Source organism: Elaeis guineensis, chromosome 5 (assembly GCF_000442705.2).
Source record: "Elaeis guineensis isolate ETL-2024a chromosome 5, EG11, whole genome shotgun sequence".
In the NCBI taxonomy this organism is placed as follows: domain Eukaryota; kingdom Viridiplantae; phylum Streptophyta; class Magnoliopsida; order Arecales; family Arecaceae; genus Elaeis; species Elaeis guineensis.
In genome coordinates, this window is record NC_025997.2 from 132,837,113 (window position 1) to 132,862,774 (window position 25,662).

General features: G+C 36.3%; 1 protein-coding gene across 1 annotated transcript; it reads left to right on the forward strand.

Annotated features, from left to right (window-relative positions):
- Positions 1-4,243: 4,243 nt before the first annotated feature.
- LOC105046239 (villin-1) lies at positions 4,244-21,398 on the forward strand. The gene is made up of 22 exons (XM_073258718.1): positions 4,244-4,651; positions 5,139-5,238; positions 5,383-5,451; positions 5,556-5,792; positions 6,004-6,181; positions 6,246-6,378; positions 6,592-6,754; positions 7,366-7,516; positions 7,619-7,704; positions 7,797-7,952; positions 9,769-9,837; positions 10,131-10,199; positions 10,325-10,462; positions 12,851-12,979; positions 14,121-14,255; positions 15,397-15,414; positions 15,917-16,057; positions 16,198-16,323; positions 16,516-16,578; positions 16,974-17,076; positions 17,637-17,821; positions 21,055-21,398. The coding sequence occupies exons 1-22, from the start codon at positions 4,401-4,403 to the stop codon at positions 21,166-21,168; spliced, it is 2,814 nt and encodes a 937-aa protein (XP_073114819.1). The 5' UTR covers positions 4,244-4,400; the 3' UTR covers positions 21,169-21,398.
- Positions 21,399-25,662: the final 4,264 nt, after the last annotated feature.

The following is a 25,662-nucleotide window of genomic DNA, read 5'->3' on the forward strand; positions in this document are numbered from 1 at the left end:
AGATTGAATAGGATTCAATCCTCATACCTATTTAAAGAGACCTCTCCTAAGGTCCCTAGATCATCCAACCAGTAGTCCATGCCCACCTTTGGAGACTCCCACATCCTCTCTTCCTCTCCCTTTCTCTTCTCTCTTTGGGACGTCCCATACCTTCCCTTTATTGGGCATCCCACCTCTCTTCTACGCCAAGGCTTTGGGCATCTTCTCCTTTTCTGGTTTCTGGTGTCTAGCAGTAGCACAAAGCAAGAGAGAAATGTTAGAGAAGAGAAAAAGAAGAAGATCAAGGAAAGAGATCAAGTATTGATCACGATCCAGGCTTCGTTCAGATTCAGCAGGTTGAATTTTTTTATAGCAAAAAATTTAATTTCTAGAGGGCTGTTTCAGACTGATCCCGAGTGGATACTCATAGAGGTCGGATACTTGTGCAATTAGAAAAAAATCTCTTCTCTTTCAAATTCAAATTTAAAGAAAAAGATTGCGAACAGGTATGTAGATTGATCACAATCTAAATTTCAGCATATGTCAATTTCAGTACATGAACTAGATTCTTATGGTTTTATATTTTTATGCATGCATGATTTAGATTAAAAATATTTTAATCTTATATTTTACTGCGGTGTTTAGAAAATAAAATTTTGAAATACACATGCATACCTCAAACCTCAAATTCCAATAGATATCACTGTTGGATATCGACATCACATGGTGACAGATATGCAAAAATTTCAAAAATTTTAAACACAAATAGAGTATACAGTGGAAATAAAAATTTTTATATTATTTCAATATCGTTCTAGGACAACCGTTCAATATAACATTCTACCATTATGTCAGGATAATTTTATGTCAGAATGATGTAAAAATAATTTTTTAATTAGATCTAATCTAATCTAACATATATAGAGATCAAATCTCATAATCCAGGTATCATCATATATGCAAGATAAAATCTAAGAAGAGGATCTGAATTTTATCTTTGCGTGGGTAGATCTTCACTACGATTCGATGATCTGAAGATATCTTCGAGATTCTGTTATAGCAGCATAAGTGTCCAACCTATGTGGATATCTACCAAGATTGATCTGATCGAAAGATCTCGATCTCATCGAGGTGCTAGTTCTCTTGCAGAAATCGCTCTCTGGATTGTCGAATCAATTTGATCTTTTAATTCTCTTCTCAAGAGAATCAATTAGATTTGTAGAAGAAATTTAAAATTAGATCAAATCTATTTTTTTTTCACATTTCTCTTCTCAAGAGAAAAATCAAGATCTACAGAAGAAGACAAGAGATCAGATCTCTTATTCTTCTTTCTTGTCCAATCCTTGGACTAGACCTGAGGAGAAGAAGAGGAGAACCGTCCATCTCATGGATCAAAAAAAAAAATCAGATCAAATATGATTTTAATCATGTCCAACTCTTGAACATCTTTAGGAGAGAAGAAGAGGGAGACTCTTGGACAAGGGAGAGAGAGAGGGTTGCCTTCAAACAACCAACTCTTGGTTGTTAGAAAGAAGGAAGAGGGAGAGGGGCGTTCCATGCTTTCTCTTATTGAAAATCTTCACACCACAAACATGATCCCAACGCCCACCAGCCCTCACACCCACCTTTCTTGACTTTATCAACCACTAGGGAGGCGACCCCTTATCCATCTATTTAAATCCCAAGGTAGTTAGGATTTAGGATAAGATGGAGTTCTATAAGATTAGAACTCTTGCTTAGGTTGCCGCCCATAACTAATTCTCCTTTTGTGCGCCAACTAATCCCCTTCTTAGAAATCCCATGCCCTCTTTCTCATGCTAAAAACCAACATAATAACCTCAAGAGTGTATTTGGTTTGAGTCGTATTTGGTTTGGGTTTCATCATAATTTAATCACTTAATTTGAGTCTAAACCATTTAGACATGTGAAACCCAATTTGAGTCAAACTCAGACCAATCTAATCAAATTAAATCTAATTTAATTTGATTAGAACCCAATCCCAATAATAATTACAATTAAATCCTCCTATAACTTACTAATTCTTAATAAGTCTTTTATGTAATTTTTACATTTTGATCCAACCATCCATTAAATTGATAATTAAGATTACTTGTGATTTGCACTTCGAAATCATGATTCGACAATTCGATTAGTCAGGACCTCTTTTATGTGTGACCCCATAGGTTCTATTCTCTTTGGTAGTAAAAAATATTTTAATCTCCATCAAAATTTCATTAAAACTTCTTTCAATGGATTGGAACAATTTCAACTCACCAATCGAGAATTATTGACCATCAAAATAATTTTTATTGATCCTACAATTTATCAGTAATGTCTGGCAATATATAGTGGCAACCTAGCAGAACAGAAAGATGAACATCGAAATGTAATTATCGTGTGATTTAGTTCTTCTATCGTGAGTTCCGACAAGATAGAGATTATGAAAAACTTATCAAATCCCATTATCTGTCATATATAAGATTTAATCAGTTCGAATTCAAATCATAAAATCTTATAGAAACTCTTTTCCATAATTCACTATGTCGTGGCCACGGTCTTGTGAACTCGACTTCATAAATCACATAAGACTATTCCTTAACTACTAAGATCGATAGTTCCCTTTTAAGTGTGCACCCTACTCCTACAGTGAATCTACTATAGCCAACATACACCAAGAGGATCCAAATAGATAGGAGATTAAGTTTATATACAGTCAAAACTATAGTAACCTCACTGTGAGTAGCCAAGGCACCGTAGGTCTAAGAACCACTCACACAACAATAGCATCGAGAATATCACTGACAAGTGAGTAGACATCCAAGTGACTTCTTATATTGATCATGCTCAATACCGTTATTTTCCAATAACTACCTGCATTCTCGTTTCAGTGTCTCCACACTGTAGACGCGAGACTCATTTATCTTAAGAAAAATGATCCATGCACTGATCGAATCAATCACCATCTCTGTGATGATCCATCGATTGAGAGCGCACAATTTAGAAATTAACCATCAATGATACATGCCTCAAATTCTCAACTCTTGAGAATATGTGTCATCATCTTGTTAATTTTTTGGGTGATTCATGGATACATGCACTATATGAATGAAATTAAATGTCCTAATTAATCATGTCAAGTACAAAATTATGTCCTAAAAAAAATTAATATATCGACCTGATTGATTTTTAGGGTATACATCTAACTCCCCCTTTATAAATAGAGAGACACGGAGACCTTTAAGGTAAGTTTTTGAAAGGCTTTGAAATGCTCTCTTTTATTATTATTTTCAAATTTCAAAGTAATTTGAGCATCGGAGGGTCTCCATTAAAAAATCTTTCGATCAGAGACTTGTTTTGTAAGTCCAGCTCTGACACCCAGCAGGACTTTACCTCATCTCCAGTTGAGGACCCTTTCACCTCATCCTTAGATGAGGAAGCTTCCATCTCATCCCCAGATGTGGACAGCTTCACCTCATCCTCAGATGAGGATATTTTTATTTTATATCTAGCTAAGGGCTCTACCTCATCTCCAGACGAGGATATTTTCACTTTATATCTAGCCAAGGGCTCTACCTCATCCCCAGATGAGGATATTTCTACCTCATTTTCAGCTGAGGATCTTTTCACCTCATCTCTATTCGAAGACACTTCCATCTCATCTCTGATTGAGGACTCCTCCATTTTATTTTCTGACAAAGATCTTTTCGCCATATCTTTTTTTGAGGAGGCAAAGTTCGAGCTCACTGTCTTGGATTTTGGCCCCAACAGTATTATTTTTACATATATAGGTTTTGAGGTGGTGTTGGCAGGAGAGGCCACCAATAATAGTGGACAGCACGGGGCACTACTAGAAACACTTTCTTTCTCCTTCCTAATGTATCATCGCTCGCAATGGTCCCATCCACTGCTAATACACTACTTGTATGCAGCCATTCGCCCAAACCACATCCAAGAAGTACCCTGGTCTCTAACATCAACAAGACTGCTAAATAATTGCATGCTAGTTTCGGAGTAGCGCTGGCAGGAAACAATAGATCGGGGGTGAAAATGGATATATAGAACAATCAAATTCACATAATTACACTAAAATTTTTCAGAAAAAGTCACAAAAATGTTGTCGTGGCAAAACCGTCATCCAAGACAGCGATGATCGAGAGTGGGTGTCTCGGGTCGGAACTCGTTGAGCAGGAGATAACGTCGGGATCCTGGTCTCGTTCCAATCTCATCGTTCTGAGCCCTCCCGTACGTGCGCAAGAAAGTGGACGACGACATCATGTGGGCTCACCGTTGCTTTTCCTGCGAGTCCAAATCATGGTCCACTCGGAATCGTGCCTCCTCTTCCATCCCCGACCCAACCTTTTTCCCATGGCTTGCCTTCTTTTTTGTTTTCCTTTTCTTCCTTCCCCTTCCCTGGTGGGTGGATGCTGGATCTTGTTTTTGATGGTTTCCTTTTTTTGACCTTGCGAGCTCCTATCCTATCCTTCGCATCCTCCTCCACCTCCTTCCGCACCATAAACAAAAGGTTGATCCCTGGGAAACTTGGTATTTGGGTTGCCAGCCGGAAGAGAAGACCACCCGCGTGCTCCTCTCTCGGGCGGGTTTGGGTTCTTTTCGAGGAGAGAATGTCGATGAAGGGTGTGGACGAAGCCTTCCGCGGCGCTGGAGCAAAGACGTACCACCTCCTCCTTTCTTTCTTTCTTGACTGTTAATTTATATCTGTACACTCTCATCCTTGTGTCTTCTCGAGCCATTTGGCTCGTCAACGCACCTGGCTCTGCCGATGGGCAAAGGGAATTGACGGCGCATATACTGTCGTTGTCGCTTTCTTTGGTTCTTCTTCTACTACCGTCCTAAAGGTGCCGATTCAGAACATTCGATTTCTTAGCTTTTCCAGTTATTACTGCCCCTGTCCTGGGCCGTGTATTGTTCGTAGGACATGGACAGGAAGGAAAGGAGTGCTCGATCTGGCGAAGGGGCCATCTTCGTTCTGACCAGTATCGAATTGACGAGATTCCATCTCGATAATGCTAAGGATTCTCACTTTTGGAAGCTTTTAGGACTCGCTAGCGTACAAGATTACTTACAGGCGTCTTGATTAACGGCTCGATGATATACGTTCCTTTTTTTTTTTTTTTTTCTTTTCTTCCCCTTGTTGGCAGGGGGCTGGAAATCTGGTGCATAGAGAATGGTCATCCGGTTCCGATGCCCAAGTCTTCCCACGGGAAGTTCTTTTCCGGGAGCACGTACATAATCTTGAGTGTGAGTGACCTGCTCATTTCCCATCTATGCAGTAAAATTTCTAGCATTGGGTTTTTTCTGTTTATCCTCCCGCAACTCGGATGCGGGCCGATCAAGAACTCCACCAGCTGAGTGTAGTTCCTGTTCATGTTGCCGCTGGAACAGACTGCTGTGCTTAAAAGCGGACTCACTCATCATGATATACACTACTGGCTGGGGAAGGATGCCGAGGAGGTTTGTGTTGTCGGCTGATATTATCGTATTCCGCACCTGCATATTGTATGCCTCCATGTCTGTCTGTATTTTCTTTTGCTGTATTCCGGTTCTTCCATTGCCAGGTTGACTCTTCGATGGCATCCGACAAGGCAATCGAGCTGGATGCAGCCTTGGGCTCCCGTGCAGTCCAGTACCGGGAAGTCCAGGGATTCGAGACACAGAAGTTCTTGTCCTACTTCAAGCCCTGCATCATACCCGTTGAGGGAGTTTTCTCTTCCGAGCTGCAAGGTTTGGGAGGCAAATCCTACCGAGTCTCGTTGTTGAGCTGCACAGGGGACCATGTCGTTCGCGTTCGAGAAGTAAGGAACATCAAGTAGTTGATTCAAGAATGGTGTTTGTTCATTCTGTTTTCCCCTTCAAGCTTACTTTGTCGAATTAATGAAACATGATCCCTTACTTTATCTCACATATAAATTAACTTCATCTGTTGACGATCAGCTATTGGTTTTTTTGTTTTTGTTTTCTGTTGGGCTACTAAGAAAAAGCCGACTGCTGCTTCATGCTCTCCAGGTGCCATTCTCTCGTTCCTCCTTGAACCACAATGATGTATTTATACTCGATACGCAGTCTAAAATCTTTCTATTCAGTGGCCGTAACTCTAGCATGCAAGAAAGGGCTAAAGCTTTGGAGGTTGTTCAGTACATAAAAGAGAATCAGCATGGTGGGAGGTGTGAAGTGGCAACATTAGGTAGGATTGCTATGTAGTTTTAAACAGACTTGTTGCTGCAAACACTAATTAACCATCTATACAGAGGATGGGAAGCTTGTCGGTGATTCTGATTCTGGAGAATTCTGGAACTTATTTGGAGGTTATGCTCCCATTACCAGGGATCAACCTTGTGCAGATCAGATGGAGACTATTATGTCATCCACAAAGCTTTTCTGGTGAGATTTGCTGTGAACTTTATACCCGAATGAACATGTGTGATTGTGGGCCTTTCATGCCAGATGTCAATCCTTATGCTATTTGTTGAAGGTTTTAAGTTGTTTGTTTTTGAACATTGTTGAAGAATTATGAATGATGCTAATTAGAAATTTTGAACTTTCAGCTGGGAATATTCAACAGTTCCTGCTCCTTTTTTTTTTTTTTTTGATTAGGATTAATAAGGGAAAGTTGTTTCCCATTGATGCCCCTTCATTAAATAGAGGGATGCTGAGTTCAGACAAGTGTTATATGTTGGATTGTGATGCTGAGATCTTCATTTGGATGGGAAGGATGACATTAGTCTCTGAAAGGAAGGCATCTATTTCAGCCATAGAAGTAAGAAGCTTGACCCTTGCTTTTTCATGTTGTTGTCTGCTTGTTGCTCAAAAGATGAATTACTCCTGCTGTTGAGATATTTTTCCATAGATGTTGCACCAGAGAGTTAAGAGACACACACATGCATATTCAGCTGCATTTTTGAAGATCATAATAATAATTGTTATTGACATTACCTTTTACTGGGGACTAATCAGCTTATTGATGATATGGATGCCTGGCTACTGTATCCATCGGATATCTCCCACCTGGCTAGGAAACACATGAGAATGGGAGGCAGAAGGGATAGTGGCCTTCCAACCCCTTTGCCCTTCTTCCTGCTAATTCCTCTCATCATAGGATCCCAGCAAACAAGATGGCAGGGTGTTATCTACCATTTGCAAAATCTTGCCATCCAAATGTATAGATGTTGCATGTTTATAACTCACATAGAAAGCTTGCCCAGAAAATTTTTGACTCTGAAGGTGATTGCAACCAGTCTTCGGTCTAGTCTGTCATTGTGTCAGGCTCTTTATTTCTAAAGAAAATCTTTTACAAAACAAATGCAAATTCCTGAAGAATGCAGATATGTGGGCTCTTGTTCTTGTTAAACGATTCATCATTCTGTATAGGAAATTGTGCATTCACATGTGAGATCGGCAAGCACTCGTACAACTTTCTTAACTGAAGGGTCTGAAAATGTGAAATTCAAGTCTTACTTTACTAGTTGGCCCCAAACTCTGACCACCAACTTGTATGAGGAAGGACGAGGGAAAGTAGCAGGTGATCACCTACCTGCAATTGTATACTTATGTACAGTTTTAACTAACCATCAATTACTTTGTGTATACATGATATTTAAGAAATTGTCAGTTCTGGTTTCAGCAATATTTAAGCATCAGGGTTATGATGTCAAGGAACTTCCTGACAATAGCTCTCAGCCATTCATAGATTGCTGCGGTGATCTAAAAGTAAGTTTTCATAAAAAAGTTCTAGTGTATTTGCAGTTACTATACAATTTTTTTAGCAGCCATTCCTTGATTCTGGAACTAATTTAAATTAGGTTTGGTGGGTGAGTTGTCATGGTGCTTCACTTGTTCCAGCTCGGGAACAGGGCAAGCTTTACAGTGGAGACTGCTATATTGTGCAGTATACTTATACTAAAGGTGAAAGGGATGATCACTTGTTTTATGCATGGTTTGGAAAGAATAGCATATTGGTAAGGCATCTCATGTTAAGAGAAGAGTTTCTTTTGCTGTTTTTCAAATCCCTGCCCAAAGTTTACTTGTAATAAACTTTGTGATTATTTATGCATGGTTCATCAGCATGTTATATGCCTTTGCTGGTGCTGTACTGGGTTATAGGATGTATATATTTAGGTAGTCAAATTCATATGCATTGACTACATACAGTCGTCTTTTCTCTTTTCCTAAAATACCAGTTTCTTCAAGACACTAACATTGTTACCTCTGATATTGTGGTAAAAATTAATTTATTGGGTCCTGTATCTCCCATCGACCATCCATCAAAACAACTATGTAAAATTAAGTTGACTCTTGCCAAACTCTATATTCTGTTCTTTCAATGTCATAGCATTCCCATTCATGTATTTTGTTTAATAGGTAATGTTGTGGTGTAGAAGGGAGGGCATCATTAGTCCTACGTTGGTTGTGAGTCAAAGAAGACCAGTTTATATAGAAGGGGACCATCCTTTCCATATGAGGTGCCTTTTGAAGGACAAAACCATGAGGTCCATGGGCCAAAGTAGACAATACCTTACGTGCCAAGTCATGAGCCCTTAGTCGCAACATTGGTACGCCAGGTAGGGGACCACCCTTGCAATTGTGGGGCTCTTCCCATCCATACACCAGTCTGTGGTAAAAATAAAGAGGGCATCTCCCGTCTGTACACAGTCTCCTTCATTGGAGAGCCGTGGTAAAAATAAGGAGGTCCGTATACAGACTTTTCGTTGACTGAGGGGCTGTGTTGTGATCTAGAAGAGAGGGCATCATTAGTCCCATATTGATTGTGAGTCAAGAGGGACTTTAGCTTATATAAGAGGGGACCATTCTTCCTATGTGAGGCGTCTTTTGAAGGGCAAAACCATGAGGCACATGGGGTAGAGCGGACAACACCTCACGTGTCGAGCCATAAACCCCTGGTCGCAACATGTAATATACATGAATTGTTTTTATATAATATATGAGTTTTGTTTCGGTACATTTTTTCTTTGAACTGTCCATAATTTCTAAATCAACGGTATAGATCTTTTTTTAGATATCCTCATCTATGTCTTTCGTTTGATGGGTAATATAACTGAATTATTTTTATCAAATATGTGATATGTGAGTCTTGCTTCTGTACTTTTTTTTTTTGATCTATCCATATTTTCAAATTGAGCTGGGTAAATTTCATCTTTAGAATGATGGAAACATAATATACTACACATTTACCAATTAGGAATGGCAAAGTAGGTGTAAATTTATCCAAATATAGGACTTTTTGTGACAAATCAGTCTCAGTCTATATTGAACCCATAGTTGCTTGTGCTCTGTCTCTTCCCCTCATGGACACTTTATTTCCTATACCCTCCCCTCTCTCTTTCTAAGTGCAGGGGGCTTGGACTGGTCTTTGCACTCTATCCTTTCCATCCTGAATTGGGGGAGGTCTCTCTCTCTCTCTCTCTCTTGTGTGCATGCCTTTGCACGGGGTTGGATGACTGAGGGGGAGGGGGAGGCCTTAACTAGCTCTCCCTACCTGCTCTCTCTCTCTTTTATGCATGGCTGAAGGGGGGTTGGATGTGCATGATGACCTTGATTGGTTTAATAACCTGCTGATATGCAATATGCCACTCTTACTCCTATTAAATTCAGTGGTTCAGATTAAATTTAAAAAATAGTTAGATAAAGAAAATTGTGTCGAAGTGTGTATTAAAGTAAAGCTCCCAATACATTTGCATGTCATCTGGCATTACAAGCTAAAAATTCAAAGCAAATATTTCAATACATTTTATTACCCTTTATCTTTGGCTGCAGGAAGACGGAGTTAATGCAATCTCTTTTATGAGCAGCACAGTTGATTCAACCAAAGGCTGTTCAGCCATGGTTTGTGTTCTTGGTTCAGTTATCACAACTGTTTTCTGCCACATGATTGTAATCTTGATTTTTATTGGACTCATGTAACATCTGATTCAACAAGAATGAATTATGCATTTTATTTTTGTGCCACTCTTTTCTGCCACATAATTTTAATCATTCAACAAGAACTAGATTGTCATTCATAATTTCTTCTATTGTTTCTTGTGTTACACTTGTGCATTTGCTCCAGTAACTAATAGTTTCCTATGGTGCATATTCTCCACAGTCTGAATAAAGTTTTTCCTCTCATTCCAATGTAGGCTCAGATTTTTGAAGGTAAAGAGCCAGTACTATTTTTTGCAATTTTCAAGTCACTGATCATTTTCAAGGTGCATATGAGCATATCTATGATGAGCTTCTTTGATTTATTTTGGATGGCTATTTGTATCCGACATCTGAGCATTCAGATATACATATGCTTCTCTTTCCATTTGTTTTTGGCATTTCCATGTAGGGAGGCATGAGCCCAGCATATAAGAAGTCCATGACACAGAGAGCACTTGCTGATGAGACATATGATAAAGACAGGACAGCTTTATTTCGAGTTCAAGGAACAGGACCTGATAATATGCAAGCCATCCAGGTTGATCAAGTGAGTAGATTGTTCATTAAAAATTTATAAAAAAGGACCAGGGTTCTCTGTTAGCTAATGGCTAACAGAGATAAAATCTCCTTTTCAATGAACCATATATGTCTGATACATTTGGCAGTCCCACTGTGTCATCTGATTATGGATCTTTTTCAAGTTTATAAACATTTTTTTCTTGGAAGAAGTCTATGTTTTTCTTTAAAGAATCAGACTATCAGAGTCTAGTGAAGATAAGTCCTCGCAAATTCATTCCTTTCCATTTTTGATACTGTTATTTTTATCAGTTACTGAAATAATGCATCTTTGAATGCAAAATAAGCAAAATTTTACAAGACAATAAAGGAACATAATCAATAGTTTACACCAATGGTTCTTCTCCCATTTTTCTTGTGCTGGCCTTATGGATCAGTGAAAGACCCATCAAAGTTTCAAGAAGAAAAAGGAAAAAAGATTCTCAACCAAATGTCAACCATCTAAGTTGGTGTCCAAAACAAAGAATTGCAGCTACTGAGCAGAGAGACCCACTATTTATTGGTTATGTCATTAAGCCGTGCAATCAGGAAGTAGTCATCTAAAGTTTAGCCAGATATGGGAGAAAACATCAAGACAAGCATGGAAGAAAAGCTTTTTTAAAGGAAGTGCATTTGTCTCTGAGGCATAAATTAAGGCTACCTAGCCAACATGAAATAAAACAACCAAATTCTTCTCCCACCATTTTGGTTAATTATCTCTATCAAAATTTGCCGTCTCGGTACTGAACCCTATACCGGTACCATCCTATTACAAGATCTGTATGTGGTTCAGTACTATACGAGACAGCATATTGGTACAAGCTGGTACGGTACAGTATGCCCCGTACTTGGAGGTATGGGGCGGTACGGCAAATCATAGCTATGCTAAGATATGAGACAAATTTAGCATGAAGAGTAGCATCATCATATGTACATAATAGCATTCACAAACTGCATTATTTAATTATTCTATATTACTGTTTTATAAGGACATGTCATGCTTGACCAATTAAACTAAATAATTATGAAGAGCAAGTTTTGTCATACCATCTATCTGGGTTAGCTTTATGGATCATAGTTTGTTGTTGCTTCTATCCAAAGCTAATTCCTTAAAAATGTTGAATGCCTCTCTTCTAGCTTGTGAATATTGGATCCCTTTCTCACTTCCCATGATGGCAATATTTGCCTCACACCTGACCCCACACATGACCAGATCATTGCAACTGGTCTTCCTTATCAATAACTTTTATTTGGGGGACTTAAACCTTTCTCTAACATGTCTAAGTCCATGAGCCCCATCCATACGAACAGCCATTGCACAATACCAATCTATGCTATGCATTTCATCTTATGTGATCTTTCTACACAAATTCTGGGTGATATATTAGGAAACATATTATCGTTCTCCCATATCTTCATGATTTCATTTATATGCACTGATTCCATAACAACGCAATTGCAAATTTCCACTTGGTTTAATCCTAATCAGGAAATTGTCCTCTATCTATGTGCTATTTTCTTTTTTAGAACTGATGCGGCAAAAGAGGTTGGCAGGGCAGGGGATCAAGCCCCCAAAACACCATCTCCATTGATGATTCTGTATATATGCTGACAAACTTGCAGTTCATATATGTTATTGGTCCAATTTATAATTAGGACCATTTCTTTCAGAACTTCCTTGAAACCTTTAACTTTCACTGCATCTAAATCTTAGCAATCAGCACTAAATCATCAAAAATAACATTCACCAAGGAGCCTCCTATTGAATGCTGAGAAAAGAGGCTAAAAGAACAAAAAGTAGAAAGAAACCCAAAACCAGGTACATACCACCACAGAGAGCTCCCTGGCTCTCTGTTGGTTGTTTTCTTGCTGGTATACCTCCTTTATAAGTGTCTTACACATTGCCTGTGTGCCATATTGGTTTATTAGAATTTAACACCAGAAAAATGTAAACAAAATTGTTGGAGAAAGGAAGCGATGTTTGTGTCTTAGTGAATAATATGTTCTTAACCATCTATCAAATAATTTAAACTTGGTTACTGAAATTAGTTCCAGAATCAATTACATCCTATAAAGGGGTTCCAAATTAAAACTTCATCCTTTGTCATTTCTGAACATTCTGCATTTTTGCCTTTTTAGTCTCAAAATTCTTCTTCTGGATGTTGCCTGAAACTCTCCCAAAAGTTCGCTAACAACTTTTTTCATCATCTTTTATCATACTATTATTTGATTTCATCACCGAATATATTTAGGTGGTTACTAATTTGGATAGTTTGAATGAAAGCATGATGATGGTTGCAGGAAAAGCCTTTTGCATGTACATTAGTTATTTTTGTTGATCATGGCCTTGAAGATGTTCATTAACAAACATAAGTTTCAGGTCTCCACTTCACTTAATTCCTCATATTGTTACATCTTGCAAGATGGATCTTTTATTTTCGCTTGGACAGGAAGCCTTTCATTGCCAAGCGATCATGATCTGCTCAACAGTATGTTGGACAAGATAAATGTGAGTAGCTATTATTTGACATTGTCACTTCTTCCTTGCCTAGATAAGGTTACTATTTTTTGTGCTGTATGCATCAACTAAGTCAATATAGTCAACTGAACTGCTGTTAATTTATGATAACATCTAAGAGGATTTTTAAAATTTAAACCATGAATTTAGTAAAAAGAATATTTTGGCTTGTGTCTGTTCTAGGTAAATGACATAAATTGTGACCTGGATGTAGTTTTCACCTGCCTAAGCACATCTCGTTGGACATGGAGCCTTAGGAGTCTTGCCTGTACCTCCCTCTACATTACATGCTTTATTTTGTTGCCTTATCAACTCCTATCCATAAGAGTTTTACTAAATAATTTAGTTTGAAAATGAAGATGGTGATTATTTTTCAGAAAATAAACAAATGAAATGATGATTGGGTTTATTTGCATAGACTTGCACACACCACACATATTTGAAAATTTCCTTGCAATAAAAAAAAATAGTGTTTTGTTGTATATGTTTAATAAGTAAACTGCCCATCAAAGGTATGGGGCCATCTAAGAACCTCAATGGGTCAAATCATTGTCAAGGAAATAAGGTTTTTATGAAACTGCTGACTTCTTGCTGGTTCTCCATACAACGAATTCACAGCAATCACCAAAAAGAGGAATGTAGGGGCAAACTGTCTACTTCTCTCAAAAGAGGAACCATGGATGTTGCATTTATTGACTAAAAGAAAAGAAACGGTCATGAATTAATGCATGGCACCTTTCTCCATATAGAAGTTAAAAATTATTTGAATCACAATGTGTGTATCCGAGGCTTCTATTTCTTGTTTGCAAAACAATGCATTTAGATATGGGAAGTTTAAGTTCATGTATTTGCAACGTATTCAAGTTACCTGTACAAACTGAAATTTTGTCCAGAATTGATTTCTTTTCTTAACTGTTTCTTGCATATTGAGAATGCTGTCCAGTTCAAACTAAGCACCTTATACAAGATTTAAATACTAGCATTATTTGGAGTTTTATCATCAAAAAAATGTTGAGTGTTCTCAGTTCCTTTTCTGTTTTTGTATATGGAAGAAAATGACATATCATTCCTTCTTGAGTCCTCGTAACCTTGCTTACTATCTTATCTAACCATTACTTGATGCTGGTGGCAGCCCCTGAAACAACCTATGTTGGTAAGGGAAGGCAGTGAACCGGATATCTTTTGGAGTGCATTAGGTGGAAAAGCAGAGTATCCAAGGGAAAAGGATATCAAAGACTACACTGAAGATCCACATTTGTTTACCTGTGTCCTCACAGAAGGTGAATGCACTATAATTTTGCTGTAATTTTGTAGTCTTTGATAATGTGTTCTTCCTTGATTCAGATTTTCATCAGCCATAAATTGCTCTAAAGAGCATGTCTAATGCCAACTTATGGTTCTCTGGCTATCATATGGCTTATTACCTCTTCAGGTGATTACAAGGTATTCTTCACTTATATAATGCCCCCACTTCTAAATATTACTAGTCCACACAAATATGTAATGAGTGACCCAACACTTTGTATCTATCACGTGCACATAGTTCTAACATTTCATGCCACAATGTAGATATGAAGTGGTTCCTAGCATAGCTATTTGTGGATGTGGATTTGCTGTTGGAATCTAATGGAATAATGTTTTTTCTATTTTGGTGCTTGTAACTTCTTTGGAGTTGTCCTGGAATATCCAAATTAATAGGCAAACTAACAGAAATTACTAGGAGACTTATGGTCAGTCAAATTTACACAATCTTCACATGGTAATCATGATGAGTAAGTGAATCTATCAGATTCTCTTGCAATGTCTGAGCAAACCTTGATAGTGATAGTATAGTTGCTTAAGATTTTGCTGAGATGTCACATCAATATTGTAATTCTTAGTAAAAGTAATTAAGCCATGATAAATCTCCAAAAATCTGATGCAGAACTTGTGAAACATTTCTATTTCATATCTTGTATATTGTATATATATCTTATACGAGATATAATATAGGTTGCTGTCAATTATATATCTATGCAACTCAGACCCCTAACTAATGAACCAACAGAAATTATGCAAGCGTAATATATATATAGATCACAAAATATTGATCAACGCGAACATGGATCAATCACAATGGCATTTGTTTGTTTATTTGTTTGCTTGTAGATCACAAAATATTGATCAACCCAAACATGGATCAATCACAATGGCAATTATAAAGATGCCTGCTAATATCTGTCGATAGGCATCATATATGCAATTGCAAACAATATAAATATAACAGTCATTATTCCATGGTTTTAATATTGACTTTGAATCATATTTTTTTAGAATATATTTATAAAATCATCAAATACATGATGCAAGAAAAACATAGCACTGTTTTATTTCTATGCCAGTAATGATCATTCATCATTCTATTGTAGAATTGTTCAATTCTAAAAGTAGGTTTTCTATGTTATCTTTTCTTAACCTCATGATGACTCATAAACAGTTGTCAGCACCAAAGTTGTTTTAAGACAGTTGGCATGTGAGCATAAAGATGTTATAGACTGTGAAATGACTGAAGTTAGACTGCATCAGTGGGGTGAAAATAGACAATAAAGGTTTTTCTTGATTAAGATATTGTTTACTGATTTCTACTTCAACATCATTATGGGAGGGGCTGAAGTATATAGTACCGGAAAAAAGATTTACATACAATTTAGTTTTGCTTTACTGTATTGTATAATGAAGAGAAAGATGGAAATGTTCATGATAGATCAAAGTAGGGTTATTGAAGTAGATATTCACTTCTGAAATGTTATGTGATCTCCAAATATTATGGAAACTTGAGGCAATTTTTTGCAAGAGAGAGTCACAAAACAGTTTTTATTATATTCATAGTTTCTACGAGAACTTCAGCGAAACCGCGAAAGCTTATCAAATATGATCTATACATCTCAGGGAAAGGAGATATTCAATTTCACTCAGGATGATTTAACTACAGAGGATGTATTGGTACTGGACTGCCATGATGAAATTTATATCTGGGTTGGCCTACATGCAAATGTTACATCTAAAGAGCAAGCCCTGAATCTTGGCAAGGTAACATGTTTTTCTTACTAGTAGTGAACATGATATTCTCCTTTCCATTAATAGTATACCAATTATCATGTCCTAAAACTGCCAAGCGTCATTCTACATGTTTCTTTGCTTTTCTCTTTTTGCCTTTCTTATACTTGCAGAAATTCCTTCAAGCAGACATTCTTCAGGAAGGATTATCAATAGATGCAGCTGTATATGTTATTACAGAAGGAAATGAGCCTCCATTCTTCACTCGTTTCTTTAACTGGGATGATTCAAAGACTTATGTATGTATACCATTTCTCATAACCAAAGTATATTCTGTTTCGATAGATCTAGATATCTTTGTTACATATTTCATGAACTGTTTTGCTATTATGAAGACTTACAGTGCTTAAGAGAAATAAGTGAGATTGGTGAGTACACCAACCTTTTTGAAATGATACTCATGTATTCATTTAAATCTTATTCGCTTGTAGATGCATGGGAACTCATTTGAGAGGAAGCTTGCCATGCTAAAAGGATCTTCACGAAATGTGGAGGTTAGATATTGACTTTGTTGGCTCTTGATCACCATAATCTTGGAAGTTTTTCACATTGTATATACTCTTATATGCATGTGCCTAAATAGCGTACAAATATTGTTTTGACTATAGGTTAATCTTCTCAATGGCATGAAATTCAGGTTTGTTAAGGAGATGAAGTTCATGCAAGTATATGTGTTTGTTACATAATTGATATAAGCAAATATATCAACTTAGATGATATGTAAATTTAAAATGTGAAAATTTGCCCAGTTAGTTTGCTATTGTGCTTTGTGTGACATGCAAACCGCTCAATACCAATTCTATTATCGATGCATGTATCATGTATTCTAAATTTCAGATACTTATTCTTGATTCTAAGTCTATAGTGCCCACTAAGTGTGTTTTTACAGGCACCTGATATAGGCTTTCGGAAAGCATTTAGACGATACTCTGAACATACACCAGACGGCTCTATCAGAAACTTGTCCATTTCTGACAGGTTGTATATGAGAGGTGAGTCATGTCATCAGCATCCAGTGTTTCAGCAAGTTCAAGGCTAGAAACATTTATTGCTTGCTGAACCCAACTACAGTTGCATGGGAGCTTCTCGCAACTTCTTCTACTTGTATAATTATTAAACCTCTCAGGTTTGCATGTAGAGAGTTTTAACTTATGTTTGCATCAGAAAAAACTTATATCATATTAATCTTTCAAAAGGGGGTTCACATATTAACCTTCCTTGGCACCTAAAAGTGAAATGATTTGGCAGGGTATCCAGTTTCACATGTTAGTTTTCCAAAAATATAGATCCTTTTACTTGCTTGTCAGTAACTTGAGTGCAGTTGTGAATATGATATACAGACAGTACCCAATTATCTAGTTAGGACGAACAAAAAAAATCAGCAAAAATATTCAAAAATTTTCATTGCAAGTTTTTTTATCTTACCTAATCATGTATTAGTTTCAATGTCATACTTTTATATGAATGTGTTCTCTAAATTACAAGGCTAAATACTAGAAAATTCTGAGGTCCTTTTTTCAGCCATTGATACCTGCATGTTTGTCCATTGCAGATGGGTCATCTGAATCTTCCTCAGTAATGGAAGAGTCAAGTTTTAATTCAAGAAAAGTTGAAGAAATCATATTGGACAACTGCGAAGAAAATGACACAGATGATGTATTGGAGAAGTTGCCATATGAACTCCTTAAAGTGCCATCGAGCATGCCAATAACGGGCATAGATGTAACCAGACGAGAGGTAATATTCTCAGCATTCTCCCATTTAAAAATATCAAACAATGTAATAGGCCTTGTCGCATATAGTTACAGGCTGATTTGATAAATAAGCCTATGCTAGATGTTCTAGTATACTTCATTGATGGAGCTGCTGCTTTCTAACGACCAGATATTATATTAAAAATGATTAAGTAGTGGTCTAGTATATGCAGATATTAAAAAGAGTTTTGTACCAGCTAGAAGGCATACTGTAGGTTCAACCTGAGTCCTGAGATTGTGCTGCCACAAATAATCTGTTCTCTTTACTAAAGATCATCTGTATATGTACTAATATATGTAACATTTTTTTTTTTTGTTTAATGAATTTTGGATGTTTTTTGACCTGCTTTTTAATTCAAGCTATTTCTGTGATATCTATTCAAAAGCATAATTCTTTATTATTTGGCACATAGCTAAGCACTCCATTCATGGTGACGTTTGATGGGCAATCTGTTTTTTTAACTGAGTAGGCATTCTTTCATATAGTGCTGCTGCAAATTGTCTTTCTGAGTTGATAGATTACCAATTCTTTGTAGGAGGAAATCCAACTATTTTTCAACCTGCAATGATGCACCTACCAAGAGTTCTAGAACTTCATGCTTTACTGCACTTGTTTTGAAAAGACTATGGGGTAATGATGCTCTGCTTTTTATTATGTGAGCATTCCCACTGAGAGTTTAATAAGTTACTAGGTTTAATTAACCTTGTGTTAAACAAAGTTATCAAACCTAATGCAGCAAATCTTTCCACTTGTTATAACCCTAGGAATGACAGAATAAAATGATCGAAAAAATAAAAGTGAACAAGCAGGAATAACACACCAGAATTTAACTTGGTCCACCCGATAAACATCCTATACCCATGGAGGGAAGTGAGATATCCACTATGATAAAGTATAACAACAGTTGCCCAGAAAGAAAACACATTTGCTAATCTGTCAAGCTTTGCTACACCTCAATTCCGTGCCCGAGAGAACTTTCCAAGAGAAAATGATGACAACAACTTGAGAGAGTGGCACAAGAGAAAGCCCAGTTTAAGCCGAGTAACGAGAATCTGAAGAAGTGTTGTATGAGGACTGCAAGAGAGAAGCTTTCTCCAACCACCACCATCCCCCTTGCACTGCCCTCCCCCGCAACTAAAAACCACAGTTACTATTTCATACCTCACCATGATTCACGTTACTGTATTACGAGCTTGAGTACTCTCTCCAATCTTTCAGTGACCCAAGGGAGATCATGGAACTTTCTTCATTTCCAAATTGGCTCATTGTTTGAGTCTGAAGCAGGATCTATTGGCCGTCTTAAAATGCCAAGAGAAGCCATGTTTCCCAATTCCACTGTCATGTACAAAAATAACATAAAAGAAAAAAAAACACTAAATAATATTAAAGAATTAGAAATTGTATTCATAATTCACATGATACCAACACTAGTATCCCTCATATTTTATACACATATGTAACAAATGAATGGTTTGATGGTAATGATTATGCCCATGTTTAATGATACATGGCTCCAAATAGATCAGATGCGGCTTGTTTGCTACAATTACTTGGATATTTAAGTTTGTCTTTTTTTAATAATTTTACAAGACTTTCTGATGATTGTACATAACTGGATAATTCCTTGACACTATCCTTGGTCCATGATTGCATGATGCTTCTGTGCTAAAACTAAAGTACTTGGAATATGGTTGTCATGTTTGCATGTGTTGCAGCACATATTAGAAGTCTAAAACAATGTTTGCTCCCCCACCCACCCCCCCACCCCCAAACACACAGTTATTCCTCATTATGGAATGAGATTGACTTGCATTTACTGGTGCTTTCCATTCTTCAAGGCACGATAAGGAGATCCCTTCACACAGGTCTATTCCAGTAGATGAAAATTGTTCGAATTGATTTGCAAGTAACTGTACTAAAGAGATATTGCTCAGTTAATTATACGTTTGGTGCAGCTTTTCTTCTTTGCTGTAATGTTGGATAATGATATCATAGATGCTCATAATTAAATCTGGCACTTCTGATGCATGAAGTAGTCTAGTGAGTGCTCAGTTAGTGTCTTCAGTTGTATTCTTTATAGTTTGCTATTAATATAGAAATCAGTTGATTCTCTCTCTCTCTCTCTCTCTCTCTCTCTCTCTCTCTCTCTCTATTTCTGATAAATCAACTGGTCTTAGCTGTAAACATGGCATTTCATGTTTTAAGATAGCTTATGACATGTGCATATGTCCTGTTCTAAGCCAGGAACATTGCTACATTGATGCTTAGTCTGTAATAAAGTTCTCGTGGTCTTCTGTGATGCTTGCTTGACATAGTGTTTTGCTCCATAGCTGATGATAAGTTATTTTAAAAATGATTGATTGTTAATGGTGGTGGTCAATATACTTGATCATTATGTACATACCAGAGTTTATCAGAAAGTTATGTGTCTCTGAAATCTTTTAGGGGCTGCTTGGATGCCGGCATAAATAATCCTTTGAATAAACCATCGGTAAACAGTTAGAACAGATTATCGATCGGAGAGATAGATTTTATGTATTTAAGAAAATTTTGGATGTTTGGTCCTAGACAAGTGGGAATACCATATATTACCTCTCGCAGCAACACACAATCCTAGTTTTTTCATGGGTTGTTTGTTCTCAAGGCTCCCCGCTTGCATATATCTATTCTGTCTTATTTCTCTTTGCTTCTGAACTTCTGTTTCAATGGGTAAATTTGTCTTGTGATAACATAATCAGGCATCCAAACAGGCACTTAAAACATTTTCAATATTTCAGTCCTACCTGCAGCAGCACAAGAGTGTTCTTTTTGTAACTCTATTTTAAATTACCACTGTTTTTTTGTCCCAAAAAAAGAAAGCACCTACTCCTCCCAGCTCCTGTTGTTTGTGTTCCAAGCAATTGTCCTGGTAACAGTATACTTGATCGGTAGTAGGTATAGCCAGCAAGGTATCTGATCACCTCTACTTCATAATGCTGCCAACAATCATGTTGGAATAGTCACCAGCTTGTTTAAGCTTAATGTATTAAACCAGATATTGATCAGATGGTATTCCTTGATTTTTTGATGGGAAAATCCATTACCTGGTTTAGGTTATCCTTTCCACATTCACCTTTTGCAGTTACTATAGGTGGATTAAATATTGTTTCTGCATGTTTACTTTGTCTGAAAATTGAAATGTTTTAACAAAGATGGACACTCTGTCGAACATGTAGGCTTATCTGTCTGCTAAAGAGTTTCAAGAGAAGTTTGGCATGAGCAAGAAGGCATTTTACCAGTTGCCAAAGTGGAGGCAGAACAAGCTAAAGTTGTCTCTCGGTCTTTTCTAAATGTATATGGATGTCTAGTTACTGAGAGCTGTCTCACTGTAAATTCACACTTAGTTAATGCCGCTTGACATTGTGTATGTAGAGTTGGTAATAACGATTCTCATTCAAAAACTTGTATGCTCACGGTGCTTGAAGACGCTTCCGTTCGGAGGATTTGTTAGCCGATTTTCTGTTCTGTACGAGACCAGATAATTATGGATTACTGAATATGGCATTCCCAATGTCACTGATTGGAATCTGCCGATGGAAGCTCACAACATCCTTTCTGCTGTTAGGTGTTTACTTTTGGAGAAGATCACAACATCCCGGGCGGATAGATCCAGGTTCCATTCACGGTCGGTGTGCAATAGACCATTTGATAGGCACCTATCCAAACGTTGTTTTGGTGAAGAAAAATAATTTTTATTATATTTAATTAATAAAAATATTATTTTAAAAAATAATATGAAAAAAAAATTATTATGTTTGATTGTGAGTAAATCTATATAAAGATGTGGTCAAATTTATAAATATATTTTTAACATAAAATATTTTTTTAATATTATGATAATATTGATATCTCTAATTAATTTTTATATAATGATTATAATTATATAATTTTTTATATAATATTATTTTTATTTAAAATTTTTTGTAAAAATTTTATATTAAATAAATTTAAAAAAAATATTAGAATAGAATCAATGATCACGTATACAGTTTTATTAAAAATATTTTTATCAAATATAAATTATTATTAAAAATTTATAAAATATTAATTTTTTATAATATTTATTTTATTTTTTTAAAAAAATAAAAAAATTTATTATTTTATTTTTTATCCATTTTTTTCTCTCTTTTTTCACATCCAACAGAAATTTATTTTTTTTACGTCAGATTATTTCTCACCAAACAGCTCCTTGGTGTAACTGCAACCATAGCGAGCTTTCCGTGAAATACCAACCCGCAAAATAATGTCTCTTGTCAGTTATTTTCTTTCAATCGGTCAATATCATAGGACTAACTTTTACAGTCCATTCTCCATGGCCCCTCGTACGGTCATTGGGGGTAACATGAATGGAGGACTACGAATTTGGAATCCCGTGCAGAGGTTTCCGCGCCTCTATTGTTGGGCCTTGGTCCAGATGATCTGAGAAAAAAAGAAAGTCTAAATGAAATTTTTTTTAAAATTTTATATTTTTAATAAAATATTTTTAAAATATCATGATTCATAAATTATTTTTGAAACTATTGTGAAGAGATCGTATCGAATAAATTCATGAATAGATAATTTGTGGATTAAATCCATAAATTCTTCAATCCATGTGATTTTTACATGAATTTTAATATTTGAATTTGTGGGTTGGAGTCACGTATTAATCTAAATAGATTCATGGGTTCAACCAACGAATTCAAAAATTCATGGGTCCAATCCATGAATTCTCAATGATTTTTTTTTAAAAATTTGAATAAAATTCATGGGTTGAACCCACGAATTCTTATATTCGTGAGTTTAACCCATGATTTCTTTTGAAATTTTTACTGTTACATAAATTTATGGGTTCAACCTATGAATTTGAGAAATCGTAACTCCAACCCATGATTTCATTCTCTTTAAATCCACCTCCACCACCCCTTCCTACTCATTAAAATTTTCAGAAATTTTCTTGTATTGGTGCATTTTGTCCACAAATTCTGATCCCCCTTCTTAAAATCGATTATGGCTTAAAAAAAAAAAAGTGAAGTTTTGTCGAAAGGAAAGAGGACTCGAATAGAGAAAGAAAAGCAACCATTTCGTAGGTATGAAGAGTTTTTTTTTTTAAATAGTGAGTATAGTGAAAAATTTCAATCAAACTTTTCTGAAAGAAAAGTTGTAGGAGGTAGAATAGTCGATTTAAATAGTTTTAGTGATTTTTATATTAAATTTTTATTTGAAAGAATGGGTTGGCTATCTATGATTATACTCAATAAGCCAACATATCCTACTCTGGTTCACTATTTTTGTAGTAATTTTAGTTTTAATAGTAAGTCTTGTTCCATTTCATCATATGTTAAAGGATAAATGATCGAATTTGACTATGAAATTTTAGGTCAAATTTTAGATATTCCATCAAATGGTGATAGATTTTTCAATAATAGTACTGTTTGAAATCATCCAATATTAGACTATGCTTCCTTTGTTAGAACTATTTTTGAGGGCGATATAAGTGCGACCGCTAAACCTAATGCAAACTTATTACCATTTGAAACTAGGTTAATCCATCACATTTTTACATTTAATTTTTTGCCCAAAAGAGGTCACAGAGAACACGTATCATATTTAGATATTTATCTCCTCAGAATGGTTCTTTTAGGTGATAGAGTTAATTTGCCCTATTTAATGATGTTTTATATGAATGAATGTTTTCAAAGTTCAAAAACTATCTTGCCATATAGAGCTATTCTGACTGCTATATTTGAGGCATTTGATGTCCATATCACGGCTGATGATGAAGTTATCAAGGTTAAACGTAGTGATATTTACAATCATATATCTCTGAGGCATATGGGGTATACATTTCATGATGGGATATGGATGTATACGTCTACAGTAGATGAAAAAGAATATGACGGTGAAGGAGGTGGTCAGCCTATTGATAAAGAGCAGCCTATACATACTACACAGTCCGATCAGCAGTCATCCGATCAGTACGCATTATCTGCTCACATAGATACATTGAAGATATCTGTTAGCGAGAGATTTGCACATATGGATTCTTGGCTAGATGAGGGATTTGTACAGATGGGTGTTCGATTGGATGAGGGATTTCGATGATTTGATCAGTTCGTACAGTATTTTTATCATCAATTTTTTCCACCATCACAAGACCCTGCTTTAAATGATTAAACTTCAACGATCGATTGTAGTATGTGAGGCTTCATCCGAAGATCTGTCATCTTTTTTATTTATTTTTGGATAAATATACTTCGGTTTGATGTATGCATATGTATCTTTCTTTTGTTGCTGTCATTTTAGATAAGAAATCTTGTAATCTGATAAAAATTATATGAAATTAGTATCCAATCAATAATTATAAAAAAATTAAATAAAAGATTTTATAGTTTAAAAAATATATTGAAAATTGATTAGGACGGTCGACCATATGAGGAAATCGATCGACCGAGACCCACCGAACTGATCGATTAAGCCCAGAACCTCAGGCTGATCGACCATTATGGCACACAAGCCATGCCATTGCGGTCGATCGCCTGAGAATTTCGATCGACCGAGACCCACTGAGCCAACCGATTGAGCCCGAAACCTCAGGCCGGTCGACCACTGTGGCACGCAAGCCGTGCCATTGTGGTCGATCGTTTGAGAATTTCGATCGATTGAGGCCCACCAAGCGACTGATCGAGCCCGAAATCTAAGGCCGGTCGACCACTGTGGCACGCAAGCCATGCCATTGCGGTTGACCGCCTGAGAATTTCGATCGACCGTCACCCACCGAGCCAACCGATCGAGCCAGGTAGCTTAGGCCGGTCGACTAAGAGCTCAATTCTGATAGTGACACCTACCACACCAAGATCTACTATAGGAAACTGGTCCTCTACATGTTTGAAACTGTGTCCCTGATACATGATCAGTGCCCTGAGTTGTTTTAGATGGACTAATCTGTTCGGTGCCTTTAGTTGTTTTAGATGGACCAATCTGTTCAATGCCCTGAGTTGTTCTTATATTCCTATCGGCTACTTCATATTTATCCTGTTCAGCTTCAATAGGCTGCATTTCTGGATACAATTCTGCACCCGATAAATATGGGTATAAACTAACCGTTGAAAAGATTATTTCAATATCTTCATCTTCATTAATCGGTACCGGTTCATACTTTAATAATGTCGGCTGTACAACTCGTGGATATCTATATATTATTGTGAGTCTATTTTTGCTTTTGTCTATATGAAAGACACTGCATAATTTATTCTCTAACTCCTCAAATTTAATTTTAAATTTAATTCTAATTGTCCTTTGAGGACGATCAATATATTCAATGCCATTTGGTCCATAAACTATAGAACCATTTATGTAGCATAAGGCCATGATATTTTCTTCCATCACTACATACATAACAAATACAATAATTTTAGCATACTCTATATAAAATCATCAATTAAATGCAAAACAAAGTAAACTATATGGCTCAAGATCAGTCATTAAAATAAAATCTTATAATAACAATTTACTTAAATAAATTGTGACTCAATAATTTTTATAATATTATAAAATTTTACATACTTAAAATTTTTTTTATAATTATTAATTTTATTTTTTTTCACTTGTAATAATTTCAAAAAATAGATAATAATATAAAAAAAATTACAAAGATGATGGAAATCGATGATTGGACTGGCAAAAGGCAGCTAGGCTCGAGATCCAATAGAGAGGGCAGTCGAAAATGGGGAGTGGCCTATTGATCAGAAGATGATCAGAGAGATGGAAAAGTGGGGGTGTGGGGGAAGGGGTGAGGGGGACCC